Source organism: Pseudochaenichthys georgianus, chromosome 14 (assembly GCF_902827115.2).
Source record: "Pseudochaenichthys georgianus chromosome 14, fPseGeo1.2, whole genome shotgun sequence".
Classification (NCBI taxonomy): domain Eukaryota; kingdom Metazoa; phylum Chordata; class Actinopteri; order Perciformes; family Channichthyidae; genus Pseudochaenichthys; species Pseudochaenichthys georgianus.
Genome location: NC_047516.1, coordinates 33,344,053 through 33,359,749, shown reverse-complemented (window position 1 = coordinate 33,359,749; position 15,697 = coordinate 33,344,053). Strand labels below are relative to the sequence as shown.

Here is a 15,697-nt window from a genome sequence, read left to right as displayed (position 1 = left end):
ATATAATATCGAGTGGTTGGAGTCAGAATGGTTGAGCTCTGACCTGTAATTCAATCATGGTGCTCGGTGACACAAGAGGGCAGCCTATCCTCTGTCCACACTGACACCTTCATGTTTAACCTTTAGAGAAAGCACTGTAGACATCATCATGTTGCCCCTCAGATAAAAGGAGCCTCGAGTTCAACACCAACCATCAAAAACAGCAACACGCCTTAATGCTGAACTTTATGAGAACTTCATTCACAGAAACATGGACATACAACACAAACATGTGGTTTTTCTACACACAAAACATGGCATTTATTGTGTTATGCACCATGGTTGACATTGTTCTGAAGTTCTTTTATTGTCCCGACCCATAGAAAAGACCCAAACCCGCAACGTGTTAGTTCATCTCTCCCTCTAGTTCTGTCTTTCTTGTGTTTTAAAAAACCCTCCTCTTCTGTCTTGTTGCCACTCAAGTGAAGTATCCTGTTGGATGATTAACCCTATATTCATGTATAGTGTTTATTAGCAATTCCTCATTAAATTAAAAACATTTGATATCACTACGTTTGCTCATTTTGCTTCACGGTCCATTCTGATTCTAAAGTGAAACTAAACGCAGGTCAAATACAAAAGCAAAATAACAATGAAAACCTATTTGCATTGAATGTGGAGATTCGTTAAAACAATGATTACTGGTAGAAATGCATTTTGACATGTCAAACATCACAAACATTGTAAAAAGAAAACAAGAATCCGGCATCAGCAAAGCAAGCCAGATATTTGTACACAGACGAATGTATATTTGGCCATATGGGAGACGTATTCACAGAGATCCTGAAGGTGTTGGACTGCGAATGGAGAACACACGAGTTTAAGTTCTATAAGTCACCGTAGAAAATACAGTAGACATATTTACAGAAAGTCTTCATGACTGACTTCAGAAAATACAGCGCTGTTTGTGTCGCTTTTTTTACAAACACATTTTTGATATACTGATATTACAAGCATGAGACAGCTACACTAGCGCGCCTTTTCATGTCAAAGGCAGTGAAAAAATGTATCATAAAACAAAACCAGTTCAAATATGAACAGTCAGAAGCTGGACCAAAGTATTTCACTAGGGTTAAAGGTTCCTTGATACTATGTGCATCACGCTGCACTGTGAACACTGAAACAAGTGGCAGGAGTTTAAGGACCATCATAGTGGCACATATAAAAACTATTCCTGTACAGATATTTGAAGGGGATGTTTGTTATGTAACCAGGAAGAATGTGGGTTAAGACTACTATTTCAATTTGTTATCATGCAACACATCAATGTGACATATTAGTATGGCGGTCACTGGACGTCATTAACAGCTCTCTGAGGCGACATCGCCGGCAGCTCCAGCTTCTCACAATCCGTCAGCTTCAGTGTTAGGTGCTGGGCGATCTCATTAGGATCCGTGTACAGCGCGGCGGGAACATTCTGGGGAGGGAGGGACACTTTCAAATGACTACAGGAAATGCAGCACATCATACAGAAGGAGCTTCAATGCATTCACAGTTTAAATAAAGTGATGGCGAGGACTACCGTGACAAACAGCAATGGATTGTTTTCATTGGGTTTCGGAATAATGCTGAAAATAAACTCTCTGGCCAACAAATGTTAATGATATTACACCTTTTGTTCAGCAGGATATTCTCCACAGAAGTAAAAAGAAAACTTAAGCTTCAAACAAAGTGCAAAATGCTAACTCGTTTCTTTGTTTTAGGACTCATTCCTTCACGACTCTATACACAGGCTGTAAGACTTTGCATCCAATCGGCTGATAACCAAAGGTGACATTTAAATTCAACAATTATTTTCATTACCAAAATGATGTTTTATATACCGTACTTTTCGGACTATAAAGCGCACCTGCATATAAGCCGCCGCAGCAGCTAAATTGTCCGTCTGTCTTGCTCTCGTTCTGCCTCTCGGTTCCACTTTTACTTTGGCGCGCTACCTGTCTCACTCTTTTCCGGCCTCCAGCTTTTCCTGCTGGAGCCGCCGCTTAAAGGTGGCGGGCGCGGACCGGTCCTAGAGCCCATAGCGTTAAAGGTGGTTAATTTTGCCTGTAAAATCCATGGATTTAGGAGGTTCCCTAGTGGCCGTTAGCTGTACACAAAAAATGGGGAAAAAAGTCGCGGCTTATAGTCCGAAAAGTACGGTAAATAAATGGTGATGTGGAACGTTTTTATGCAGAGAGTGTAGCAAAGGCAGGATTTAGACTAATGTATGGTACAGAGTTTTCTTTTGTATGTACATTCCAATGACAACGTAAAATAGAAACTAATTCTAATTTGACAAAGATAATAATTCTTCAACCCTCGTGATTGTAAATGGGAATTGCAAAACATTAGGATGCCTCTGAATATAATGCCTTCCAGTTCAACACCCGATCATATATGTCAACATTAAACTGTGCGACAGTCATTCAGAACGGCACAGTATTATTTATGTAAAGGTTTGATGTATTGTTGTTGTATAGGATTGCATCAGATTGTACAGGTGTATTAAATGGGTAACCACTATGTCAAGATTAATGATGGGAAAAGAGACAACTTAAATGGAATTTTAAAATAAAGATGAAACTAATTAAATCTTTATTTTCCTTGAAAAATGATTTAGAAAATGATTAAATAGGATATTTCCCCCACATCCTATATAGGGTAAGTGAAAAGATGTGATGGCAACAGAAAGGCTTGGTAAGAAAACATAGAACGTTGATTTATTGAATAAAAAAACAATGCTACTCGATTCTGATTGGTCAATTTGGACATTTCAGAGGTTGTTAATACTCGATGGCCACCGCTGCCAAGCACATTTATAACCGTTGCTAAGGTCACAAGGTGATTTTGTAATTCATTAATGGCCGCCTCTTCGTACATTATCCCTTAGTTAAAGCTCTTTCTTTGCTTCTTGTGGTGGAACTATCCATAGTTCAATGTGAAGGTGGAAAGATGTGGTCCTCAGTGTCGCGTGACTCGCTGTGCTAGATAGTGTTAGCTTTACAATGATAAACAGAAGGACTTCTATGCAGGTCCCACTGTTCGATACTGACTACGTGTAAGTCGAGCAAAGTAAGAGGCAGGAAAACACACTGTAATGATAGCAGGATTACAAAAGGAGTGATGGCAGATAGAAAGCTAGGGGCATAGACCCTTTAATAAACGCTCACCATGAGACATGGCCAGTGTCGTCGTGTCACAACTCACCTTCAAGTCTGCTATTTTACTTTCTCTCGTGCTGAACTCTCGTAGCATGTAACTCGCTCCGGCCTGGAATCAGAAACACAATCCCCATGTATTCACTTGTTGTGAGTGTGGATAATCAGACGCAGGAAACTGGGCTGTATGACAGTTGCTCCATTTTTGAAAATTAAAGAAATAAAATAGAAATAATAGAAATATATCAACATAAAAGTAAGATATCTAATAAAAGATTTAAAAATATTGATATACAGTGCATCTGGAAAGTATTCAAACCCCTTAACTTTTTTCACAGTTTGTTATGTTACAGCCTTATTTCTAAATGGATTAAATTATATATTTGTCTCAACATTCCACACATAACACCCCATAATGACACAGAAAACGTTTTTAAAGGATTTTCCGCAAATGTGTTAAAAATAATCAAATGAAATATCACATGTACATAAGTATTCACACGCTTTGCTATGACACTGAAAATTGAGCTCAGGCGCGTTTCCACTGATCGTCCTTGAGATGTTTCTATACCTTGACTGGAGTCCACCTGTGGTCAATTCAATAGATTGGACATGACTTGGAAAGGAACACACCCGTCTATGTGAGGTCCCACCGCTGACAGTGCATATCAGAGCACACACCAAGTCATGAGGTCCAGGGAATTGTCTGTAGACCTCAGAGACGGGATTGTATCAAGGCACAGATCTGGGGAAGGGTACAGAGACATGTCTGCAGCATTGAAGGTCCCAACGAGCACAGTGGTCTCCATCATTTGCAAATGGAAGATGTTTGAAACCACCAGGGCTCTTCCTCGAGCGGGCCGCCCAGACCAAACTGAGCAATGGGGAGAGGGCCTTAGTCAGAGAGGTGACCAAGAACCCGATGGTCAGTCTGACTGAGCTCCAGTGTTCCTCTGTGGAGATGGGAGAACCTTCTAGAAGGACAACCATCTGTGCAGCACTCCACCAATCAGGCCTTATGGTAGAGTGGCCAGAAGGAAGCCACTCCTCAGCAAAAGGCACATGGAAGCCCCCATGGAGCACGAGAGGACTCTCAGACCATGAGAAACCAAATTGTCTGGCCTGAATGCCAAGCATCATGTCTGGAGGAGCTCAGGCACCGCTCGTCACCTGGCCAACACCACCCCTACAGTGAAGCATGGTGGCTGCAGCTTCATGCTGTGGGATGTTTTTCAGCAGCAGGAACTAGGAGACCAGTCAGGATCAAGGGAAAGATGAATGCAGCAATGTACAAGGAGATCCTTGATGAAAAGCTGCTCCGGACCTCAGACTGGGGCGAAGGTTCACCTTTCAACAGGACAACAACCCTAAGCACACCGCCACGAGTGGCCCAGCCAGAGGCCAGACATGAACCGGATTGAATATCTCTGGAGAGATCTGAAAATGGCTGTGCACCGACGCTCCCCATCCAAGCTGATGGAGACGATCTGCAAAGAAGAATGGGAGAAACTGCCCAAAGAAAGGTGTGCCAAGCGTGTAGCATCACACTCAAGAAGACTTGAGGCTGTAAGTGCTGCCAAAGGTGCTTCAACAACGTATTGAGTAAAGGGTGTGAATACTTATGTGATATTTGAGTGTTTTATTTTTAATTCATTTGCACAAATTATTTTAAAGCTGTTTTCACTTTGTCATTATGGGGTATTGTGTGTAGAACGTTGAGAAAACAAATGAAGTTAAGGCTGACATAAGGCTGTAACATAGAACAAAGTGAAGGGGTTTGAATACTTTCCAGATGCACTGTACATGTACAAAGTTTAAATACAAATGTGCAAATTGTACCATAATATATAACATGTGTATGGTGTAGAACTGTCTATATAAACACTTATATATAAAGTATCTAACTTGAACCACATTTAAATGACACGCCTTGCCCATTATAAAACCACGCACTGTACCCTGGCTGGAGGAAGGAGACGTACCTCATGATACAGTCGTGTGTCGTTTATTCTGATCAGCACTCCGTCCACTCGTAGGAAGAAACGCAGCAACAAGAAGAAACTGGTGGGCATCACCCTCTGCCAACACACCGCAACACGTTACAAAGGGATCACATCATCATATCCTGATACAATGTGAAGTGATCAGGACAGTTAGCGGCAGCCATGCTAAGGGCTGACACACTCTATAGATGATAGGAAAAGAAGCTTCAGTGCCTCCTTGTTATGTCCTTTAGCTTAGGATACACTGGACCATGCTTCACAAAGGGAAAGGAGATAATGCTGTCCCACAATTCATTGCAGCTGTGGCTGTTTACGTAAACAGCTGATCGTTACCTGCAAACACAGTGGGTAATGTGAGTTAGGATGCTTATTAATAATTTGCAATCTTATGCCGTAACCCGTGTGTGCGCACAATGAATGTTACACTAATTACTTGCAATTAAAGCCCCGGCCACACGAGGACGATAACAGTCGTATCCGCTACAGTTCACTATCAGATAGACGGTTCGGCCACACGAGGCCGACATGGAAACGCAGAAAACGATAACGGTCCCTAGGTGGGTAGATCTGCAAACGAAGCGCTCTGGGGGGGGGGGGGGGGGGGGGGGCAAACGGCTCCGTGTTTACGCCTATACGATCATTTCCTGAAAACGTTGCCCCGCCTCTCCTGCTCAGAGATCAGCTGCTGGGCTTTCAGAAGAGGGGGAGGAAAAGAGAGGCTCCGTTTTCTATTCTTATATAGAGTCGTTATTCATTTGTTTTAAAGCTCAACAAATAACAAAGTAGACCTTTGACCGGCACTTTTCTAATTTTGTCCAGAAGATTTCAACTTTATGTTGACCGGCTGTTGAACTGAAACTCTGCAGCACGGTCCCCTCGTCCCGTGGAAGAGGCGGAGAGGTGGGTGTTTGTCATCTGCTGGTGGACTACCGGAGAGAATACAGCAGGAGCACACGGTCGCCTCGGGGAGGGAGAACAAGAGCCAGAGCGGAGAATAAACAGAAGGGACACCAGAGCCTGTTGTAGATATTGTAACTACGCAAGGAATACAACTTGAAGTGGTTACCTGTTACAAATACCTTGGTATCTGGCTTGATGATTGTCTCACTTTTAAACATCATGTCAATAACCTGCTTAAAAAGCTGAGGGTTAGGCTAGGTTTCTTCTACAGGAACAAGTCCTGTTTCTCGCTTGAGGCCAGGAAAAGTCACTGTGACCTTTGACCTGTGCTGGACTATGGGGATCTGGTGTATATGAATGCACCTGCCAATTGCCTGAGCAAGTTAGATGCTGCGTATCACAGTGCACTGAGATGTGTGACAAACTGTAAAGCATTAACCCATCACTGTACCCTGTATGCAAGGGCTGGTTTGCCTTCACTAACTGCACGGAGGCTCAGTCACTGGTACATTTTTATATACAAAGCCATGCTAGGGAAACTTCCATCTTATATCTGCTCCCTGATCTCACGGAGAATTGTAAGTGGCTACTGCCTGAGATCGAATGCTGTGGTTTTATTAAATGTGCCAACTGCTAGGACTGTCTTAGGGAAGATAGCGTTTAGATGCGCAGCTCCTCTGTCTTGGAATAGTCTGCAAAAGGAATGGAAGCTGAGCAATCTGGTGCCACTAAATGTTTTTAAAGCAAGGATAGATGCTGTCCAATCGGAAACTGTTGGAACCTGTAAATGTCACTAGCTATGTAAACTGTAGTCGCTGTAAATATGCTGTACGATGTCCTTTTTGTTTCTCTGTTATGTTTATATGTTTCATGTGGAACCTACTTGCAGCAGGTCACCCTTGAAAAATAGATCAAAGATCTCAATGGGATTCACCTGCGTAAATAAAGGTTTGAAATTAAATGAAGGGCAACCATGGCAACCATGCGCGGGAAGTCTTCTTCGCTGCTTTTGTGGCAGGACTACAGCGCCACTTACAGGCCTGGCATATGTACTACAGCGTCTCCAGCGCTTTCGAGCGGGTTCTCGTGTGGACGGAATACTTTTTTGATAACGATTGCGGTCCGTTTGCGTTATCGTCCTCGTGTGGCTCCAGCCTAAGTCAACACATCACAGTGACAGGAGGGTGAGTGTGGGCATTCAAACCTTGGTCGTGAAGTAATACAACCTTGTCCGTTTATCTTTTCTTCATGTTTATAAAGCCCACGTGAAACAACACTATAAGAACCCAGATGCACTTTTAGTAGCCCATCAATTGAAAAGTGTAGTTGTACACAGCAGACGCACAGCAACACCAGAGGTGCATCATAAACACATAGTTGTGTTGTTCCCCTGACACCACTGTGTATTTCACTGATGTTAAGGAAACGGCTGATTTTGATAGTTCAACCCTAGCCCTTGTGTTCTAGACAAATCCCACCACTTAACTGTGCCTGCCGAGTTCTCCCTCACTCCCAGAAGTCACCTGGTTGGAGGTTTCATTGGCTGGCTGCATTGTGGGCAGGCTTCAGGTCTGATTGTGAGTAACTGTGATGTTCTGTGGCTCTCAGTGAAACTCCCCGTACTTAACGAAGGGCTGCAGGTTACACAGACTGGGCTTCCGTTACTAAATCTGGTCCTTATTCTGTTCAATAGTATGAGCTGTTAAATACCTCCAAATGAAGGTCAGCGAGTTCCTAACGAGGCAAACAAACACTGTGTGGAAGGGGCTGTTGGACAACCACTGGGGTTCAAATGTGGAATGGACGGAACCCAAATCTTGTTAGTATAATTTATCATCAACAATTCAAGTTTAGTTTAGAAATAAATTACAAACTTGTTACACAAAATTATTTAGATCACCAATTCTATTGACTTTAGTTCAGTTAAAGGTGGGGTAGGTCATTTTGGAGAAACCAGCTGGAGTGCGCTAGAATTTGAAAATACACAACGGGAAAAAATCTGCCTCTTCCTTCAGACTTCCTCACAGAGCCCCGCCTCCAACACACAGGAACGCTCACATGACCAATGAGGGCACGAGATAAGTGTGTGCACAGATGGAAGGCTGACAGGCAGGTAGGCCATCCAGTTACTTTAGCCGGGCCAGCTCAGATGATTGGTCGTGTTTTTTACAGCACCACGGCTTCCACAGATGACATGTTTTTAATATATTCATTGCTATCGGGATGTTAAGAGCATTCCATGGAATATAACAAAAAGTGTTTCTGAAATAAATTACATACCCCACCTTTAACAAATATGTATTCCTAGCATAAAAACGATAACAAAACAAGTTTGTAGTAAATTGTATTGTGTGTATTTGTACTTGTATGACAGTGCTTTTATTTATTTTTTTATTTATTGGTGTTTTATTACTCACAATTTTCCCGCTGATCATGGAGACGCCGTGGTCGTGCAGCTCGTCCTCGAACAGCAGCACCTCGTCAAAGAACATGATCTGTTCCCGAGCCTTCAGCTTCTCCATGTCGATCCGCTCCTCCGTCTTCACTACCTGCACAGGAAACAGAGACATGAAGAACAGTGGGGGGAGGAGCGGGACACAACTCAAGGTAGGGGTCCACATCACTGGGGTGTTGATGAAACTGTGTTCCATTCCAAGGCTGAAAATGACCCACCTTCATCTGCATATTCTCTCCTATGAGGGTGCCTCTGTAGTCTGTGGTGTAGGTCCAGTCGTAGGGTCTCACCACCTCTTTGGAGTGTTCAGAATCCGCCCTGACAGGAAGCCACAGAGGTCAACGTTAACTACACAGCTCCGATTATTTCTGTCTCTGGGAATTAATGGCTGTACATGTCTTTCACTTTGTATTTCAATTCCAAACCTGCACTCATTAGCTATTCTATTACATATGTTATGGTTTCCTTTAGAATTCTAGATTTTAAATCACATCATACGCGTAAATCCCTGCTCCATATGAGAGCTGATCTCTTTCAATAATGAAACAAAACTTAGTGACTGGAGTCACGTCAATATCAAGGCATAAACAGACATGTGTCTACGATTGCAAAAATGAGGACAGACACAAATCGTGTACCACAGGAGGAGCTTGTGCAAAGGCTAAAATCCCTGTATCCCCTCCAGAGGGAGTTTCTCTCCCCCTGCCTGAAACAACTCCTTTTGACTCCTTTGTTTACTTCAGTAACATAATGACATCACTATGTAACACTCACGCTTATAATTGCTAGGGCTCCAACACATTGTACGTAAGGGGGCGGGACTTTCCCAAAAATTCTCTAAGCGGTTGGCGAATCATAACAGATCAGAATGCTCTGCTGTGGTTTCAGACAGCGGGTGAAAGGAGGAATAAGATCTGATGAAGTGTTTGATAGACATGTACCCACAGCTGGCTAAGGGCGAGTTCTACTGGTGAAAAGGCCACAGATTACTGTCTCGATTGCGCTAATAAATTGTCAATAAACAGTCTGTAATTAATTCTGCAGCAGCGAACCTTAGAGTTCTAAAGAACATGTTTTTAGTAAAAAAAGAAATCTGCATTGAAAAAGAACAAAGTTTTGTCATATAGAATTTGAACAAAAGCGTTCTCCAGCTGTCAGTCTCATTTACCTGCTCTCCTGCCACTCCTGAGCACAGGCCACCTTCACAGCGTCCTCCATGTTGTTGACTCTCCGGAGGGCATCGATGGCGTTGAATTCGATGCCGTAGCCGTCGTTGTGTTGGATGCGCAGGATGTTGTCCCCAAACAGCATCTCTGGAAGGGAGGGCATGTTCATCTCCCCCGCTAACCTGGAGAGGCAAACAGAAAACAGCTGGTTACATTTATTCAGAAATGTAATATACTTTATATAATTATGCTTACAATAAGATACATATTTGAAGCTCAATCCTAAAAAAAGACACAGCGAGTTATTGGTTGTGCAACCTTAGATATGTTGGTCATTTTATACACAAATAGGCTAGAATTAAACAAATGTGCTGTGTTGAACATACTTGGGCTGCATAACTTGAACTCTTGATGACACCATTCATTTTACCAGTAAAAGACAAATGTATATCTGGTGCCTACATTATCTCACCCTTCAATGTCTTTGGACTTCATGATGTGGTTTCTGGCTGCAGTCACCTTCCATGGTCCAAAGGTGAAGTCCTGCTTACTGCTCTTAAAGCCATGTGACATCATCGTGGACAGAGAGGCCAACATCAACTGCAAAAGAGATCATGAGAGGATGTCTGTCATCAGTATAGGCTACATGTTAACATTTCTCATTTACATGAGCGTACTTTAGTACAACTTTGTACATGCACCCTCCTAAGGATCTGGGGGATATCAAACTGCAGATCTAATATTCCAGATACTATTATCTACAAGACAATGCTAAGGTAGGGTGAAAAAACAACAACAAACAAATAACAAAATAAACATGAAAACATTACTAGCCGTTAAATGCAAAGTGATTAAGCCACCTGACCCCCTGTCAGTAGTCTCATATTAACGCAATATTGTCTCCCATCTTTAAACTACACTAACGCTGGATGAGATGGTTGTGATTCATCCAATGCCAAGTCTCTCCATGGCTAACTGAATGAACATGTTTACATGTATTTTCTTGTGTGCACAAATACAAAGAAATACACTTTAGGCACTACTTTGTTCATTTCAATGAACTACACATTTTAAATGCATCGTTTTAATGTAGTTAGCTCATGTTTTCCAAATGCTCTCTTCAGCATCCACAGCTCATATTTTCCAAATGTATTCCTTTTTGCATTTTGCAAACACTCAGTTGGGCTGCTAGTTTTAGTTGTTTTAACCCGAACACTATATTTTCAATACATCATTTGAATAATAACAAAATTACACTTTCGTTGTAAGGCTGCGCTAATACTACAAATATTAACGCTATTTCATCTGCTTTGTGAGAATGTTTTATTTATTTTGACAGTCTGTTCTTTGTTAACACGCTCTGTTTCTGAGAGCACATTAAAGGCTCTACAGCTGCTTGTTACAAGGTAGCGTTACATTAAATAAAGGAAGCCTGTTTACCTTACTGTTGTCAACTGTTAGCTGTCATGGAGGCTACGTGAGTGCGTCGCTATAAACGGTCCGGTGCTTTTGTCCACGCTAACGCTGAGGTTCCTCTCCTCCTGTCTGTTTCCTGCTGGTGTTACCGCAGAGCCGCCCCCTGGTGTCGCTGCTTCCGCCTTCTCCGAGTGTTCATGGGGAGGTTTTTAATGGTTTTTAGTTGGCTTTTTATGAATGTATTGTTCTAAGTTGCGCATTCGTGTTCAGGTATGTATCAGCAGTAGGGCCTGCTTTGGATAGGTCCACGCTGTTATTTAGCGGTGGAATAATAAAGCAGGATAAACTGTATTTCATTATATCACATTTTATTAAGCAGACGTTTTTTTATCCAAAACTACTATAATATAAATAAAACACAATATAATATATATAATAATAATAATATATATAATAATATAATATAAAACTACTACTATAAGTGCAATAAACTATGAAAACACAAACTCAGAACAGCAAGAACCCTGCAGGTACATTTGCTTAAAGTAAGCCATATCATCACTTAGTGCTGGTGTATTAGTTTCAATTGAGTAATCAATTAAATTGAAATATTTACTCATTCTCTTTTGTGTGTATGTTAGGTTTAATGGCCAAGGTGCAGTGGATACAGGTGGGTTTTCAGTCTACACTGGAAGATGTGTAGACTTACTTTCTGCTGTCCTGATATCAATAGGGAGCTTGTTCCACCATTTTGAAGCAAGGGTAGAATGCATATCCTACCGCTGACATAAAAATGAAATAGATATCAAACTTAAACACTACACTCAATTGGGATGTTTAAATTCACCATTTACTCTGATGTTTTTAATGATGCAATACTGTAAGATGCAGACCGACAACTGTACATCCATCCTGTCTACTGGTAGACACGCACACTTGTCAATAAATGTTCTTGATTGTAAACATTTTATTTGTGCTCTGAAGTAGAACACATTTTGCTTACGCTTTTGTCTAATGCAATTTACAATAAGTTCAATCAACCATGAAGATACAATTTCATAATAGCAAGAATCCTGCAAGTACATCTGCTTCGAAAACCAAACCCTTTTTGAGAAAACAATCTGGTATTCAATCTGCAAAGGAAGCTGAAGATGTGTAGACTTTCTAAATATCTCGACACACAGAAACTATTTTTTCATCATATAAAATCTTTCAGGGGAATCATCGGCTGAAAGGTTACCATCTAGTGGCAGAATGATCGACACAGCTGACTAGCTAAAAGGCATTTTCTTTGAGACTAAGATAGGTGGAAATGTTAGATGGTTTATTTCACAACCGCCTACTTATCAGTTCGTAACACATGCCTTTGGTTCAAGATTAATTGTTTCATTTTTGGTAGGCATTAGCAGGAAAGGAGGTTCAGACTGTTCCTCTACCACCTGATGGAAATAGGTGCAGTGCAGAGGCCTCTTGGGGGTCAGTGTATGTGTTAGTGAAGGAACAAATCTTTGTAGTGTCTGATACAAACGAGGTAAGCCTGTCAACTGTCAGTGTGGTCATGGATCCTGACCTTTCGAACTCAATGTACTGCTAACGCTAGCATCCTGCTACTGGTGCTAACGACCAAAATGTGCAAGTACCATAGACACTGACTCCATGTTATGCCAAAAATCAAAACTCAAAGGTCCGAAACATTTACATGAATCAACTCAAAGTAACTGATACTGTGAAAACAGTCTGCACATCACTATATGTGTGGCCAAACGGTGTTGAGAAAAATGCTCACCCTCCCCTGTAGGTAGTGGGGGTATGCTGCTTTGCTTCTGTTTCTAAAGATATGTACGGTTGTCAAACAGATTATTTACCTGTATGAAAATAACAAAAGAAAATGGTACATAAAGTACTTTATTTAGATTTACATGTAAGCATCCAGAGGATTTCAACAGCAAATCAGTGGCAAATTGTGTGAGTCTTATCGGGTTGCTCTCCTCATCCTTCACATTATAACGTGTACTGTGGATGAGGGGAGAGCAAGGGTGTAAGACATAGTCATTGAATAGTTCACCTATGTTGATGTTCTTCTATTGTGCACTAAACTAGTAAAAGTCACAATATCTGCTGGAATCTTTCATGCTCCTATGGGTACAGACTTTCTTTGATTTACCCTATATTTGTCCTTATGGAAATCAGAACAAACATGCATTACTATATTTGTTGTGTCGTATACGTTTGCTGTTATTTGTCGCATGGACAAGGAAGCCGGTAGTGGCTGCTAGTGGAAATGATACTTTTAGGGTAGTGTTGAAAAATCATTACTGTAGGACATTTGCAAAGGTAGTAGAAATAAAATGACTGATTTAGGATAATTCTTTGAGGAAATTGCACATAGGAAAAGAGATGACCAAGCACTGAAAACCACAGACACACAATTTCCTAAGAAGCAGCCACCTAAGTACTCAAGCATTTTAGCAACGTAAAGGATAGCAGTCAGTACATTCACATGCACATTAGTATCCTGGTGTTGTGTGTTATCGTGGTTTATCTGTGATATATTAATTACATGTAACACAGGGAAGTTGTTCTTCAGATGCTTCAAATGATCAATAATCCTGTTTATTCTCCTGCAGCTCTCTCAAAGTAGTTTGAGGATTGACTTGTTGAAACTATTTTTATCAAATAAAGGCAACACAAGGAGACTTGCAGTAATCAGCCTGTCATATGGAAGCTGATCACGTTGACTGCATTTCCAAATGAGGATTCCTTTATCCGTACATCTCGTCCGTGCATCTCAGAACAACCGACGGAAAGTATTAAGGAGGGGAAAAAGGACAATGGGATGAAACCAAGGTAGGTGTGTTGAGAAAGTCTCTTTTATGTGTGCCTCTGCATTGTTACTGGTGATTTAGTTTGACTTTTTGTTCCTCATTGTTTCCATTAGACATTACATGTGATATTGGTGCATGATGGGATGTGGGTTCCCAATGGACATTCAAGATCCTTTTCAGTGATAATCATAAGCCTGAAGCTAATCTTTTAAAAACAACTTTTAATAGCTTAAAACAAACACATTGTAGAACAAAATGACACAACTAACAATGCAGGAAAACACATACAAATGTCATTAAAACTACTGCCTTAGAGCATGCTGGGAGGGTTCCCAATCAACACAGCTACGTAACTGCCTATAAAATACTTAGTCAGCCCTGTGACAATCACTGTCCATTGTCCTGAAAAGCAGCAAACAAAAAGCAATCCAAGAAAAATATGTGGGTGAGCATTCTCTCTTAAGAAGGTGCAATTAATTTGACACATTTTTTGTCAAACACAAAGGATGAAAATGTTCAGCATTATGACAAGCAAGCTAATCAGGAAGCTACCACCGTTAGCATCTCTACCAACCCAACCTTACATTAGCTGTAGCAGCTAACTTTTGCATTTGATTTACAAGTTATTTGACCAAGCCTTATACAAAATGTAATTATTGTGTTACGATGCACACTCAGCTTATATAAAAGAATAACAACAATGTAACCTATGTAAAGGTTGCATCCGTTGGCAAGTAGGTTAATGTGAAGAAGTGCATTGAGAGAATTTCAATCTCTCCGAGGCTCCAGCGCATGTCCCTTTGTCTGATTTATTAAAGGAGAAAAGCTGACCACCAATGTTGTTTCGGGGCTTATCAAACATTTCTGCCCAGGGGTCTGTAAATTGAATATTCAGGCCTGCTTGTTGGACCAAATGAGTTAAGCTACATTTGAGGATCAGGGCCTGTGGACTGTATCAGGAAGCAAGTTTGACAGAGCTAGGTTTTCTTTGGCTTAGCTCGCTCGAAACAAAACTATATATAGACATTTGTATTCATTGGGATAAACCCCTTGAGATGCACCATCTCGTTTTCAAGGGGGGTCCCGACAATAGCAACAACTTACAGACATACATAAACAAAAAGACAAAATGCAAAACATGACACACAAGACAAACCACATACAGTCTGTTAAGTAAAATTCAAGCAATGCATACAATCATTACAATTTGAGAGACAGTCGAGTACATCAGTTTCATCAATATCAGTTTCATTAATAACAAGTACAGACCAGTTGAAAGTGAGATGATAATGCATGTTTAAATAAACCCAATGATGCAAGAGATCTAATAGCAGCAGGTACAGTATTCCAGTCAGTTGGGGCTTTAAACATCAACGCTCTTCTGCCAATCAATTTTTTTGCAGAGGGGACAGATAAATACATCTGAACAGAATGTCTAACTTGATGATTTGGCTAGTAGGGTACAAAATACTGCTTTAAATAAGGGGGATAGTTAAGATAAATGCATTTAAATATCAGCTGAAGCCAATGCGTGTGTCTTCTTACATTTAAAGAAGGCCATTTAAGTTGGTTATACATTGTGCAGTGATGTGTACGAAAAGGACAACCTAGAATAAATCTGCATTGTCTGTTGTAGGCTATGTTGAGTGGAGCAAGATCTGATATATGTGCATTTTGGTAGACAACATCACAATAGTCTATAATCGGAAGAATAAGTTGAGAAGCAATTCTCTTTCGGATACTGAGCGTAAAA

At 41.0% G+C, this 15,697-nt stretch overlaps 1 protein-coding gene across 1 annotated transcript; it reads right to left on the bottom strand.

The window, feature by feature from the left end:
* Window positions 1-208: 208 nt before the first annotated feature.
* tiprl (TIP41, TOR signaling pathway regulator-like (S. cerevisiae)) lies at window positions 209-11,251 on the bottom strand. The gene is made up of 8 exons (XM_034098907.1): window positions 11,144-11,251; window positions 10,176-10,303; window positions 9,706-9,885; window positions 8,756-8,855; window positions 8,500-8,631; window positions 5,162-5,257; window positions 3,229-3,291; window positions 209-1,456 (listed from the first exon to the last, which is right to left on the bottom strand). The coding sequence occupies exons 2-8, from the start codon at window positions 10,298-10,300 to the stop codon at window positions 1,328-1,330; spliced, it is 825 nt and encodes a 274-aa protein (XP_033954798.1). The 5' UTR covers window positions 10,301-10,303; window positions 11,144-11,251; the 3' UTR covers window positions 209-1,327.
* Between the last annotated feature and the right edge of the window lie 4,446 nt (window positions 11,252-15,697).

Excerpts from the sequence above, each read along its gene's own strand:
- tiprl (XM_034098907.1), bottom strand. The coding sequence starts at position 10,300 with ATGTTGGCCTCTCTGTCCACGATGATGTCACATGGCTTTAAGAGCAGT. Across the intron at positions 9,886-10,175 it reads AAGTCCAAAGACATTGAAGG|GTTAGCGGGGGAGATGAACA; the intron begins GTGAGATAATGT and ends TTGCCTCTCCAG. Across the intron at positions 8,632-8,755 it reads GAGAGAATATGCAGATGAAG|GTAGTGAAGACGGAGGAGCG; the intron begins GTGGGTCATTTT and ends TTTCCTGTGCAG.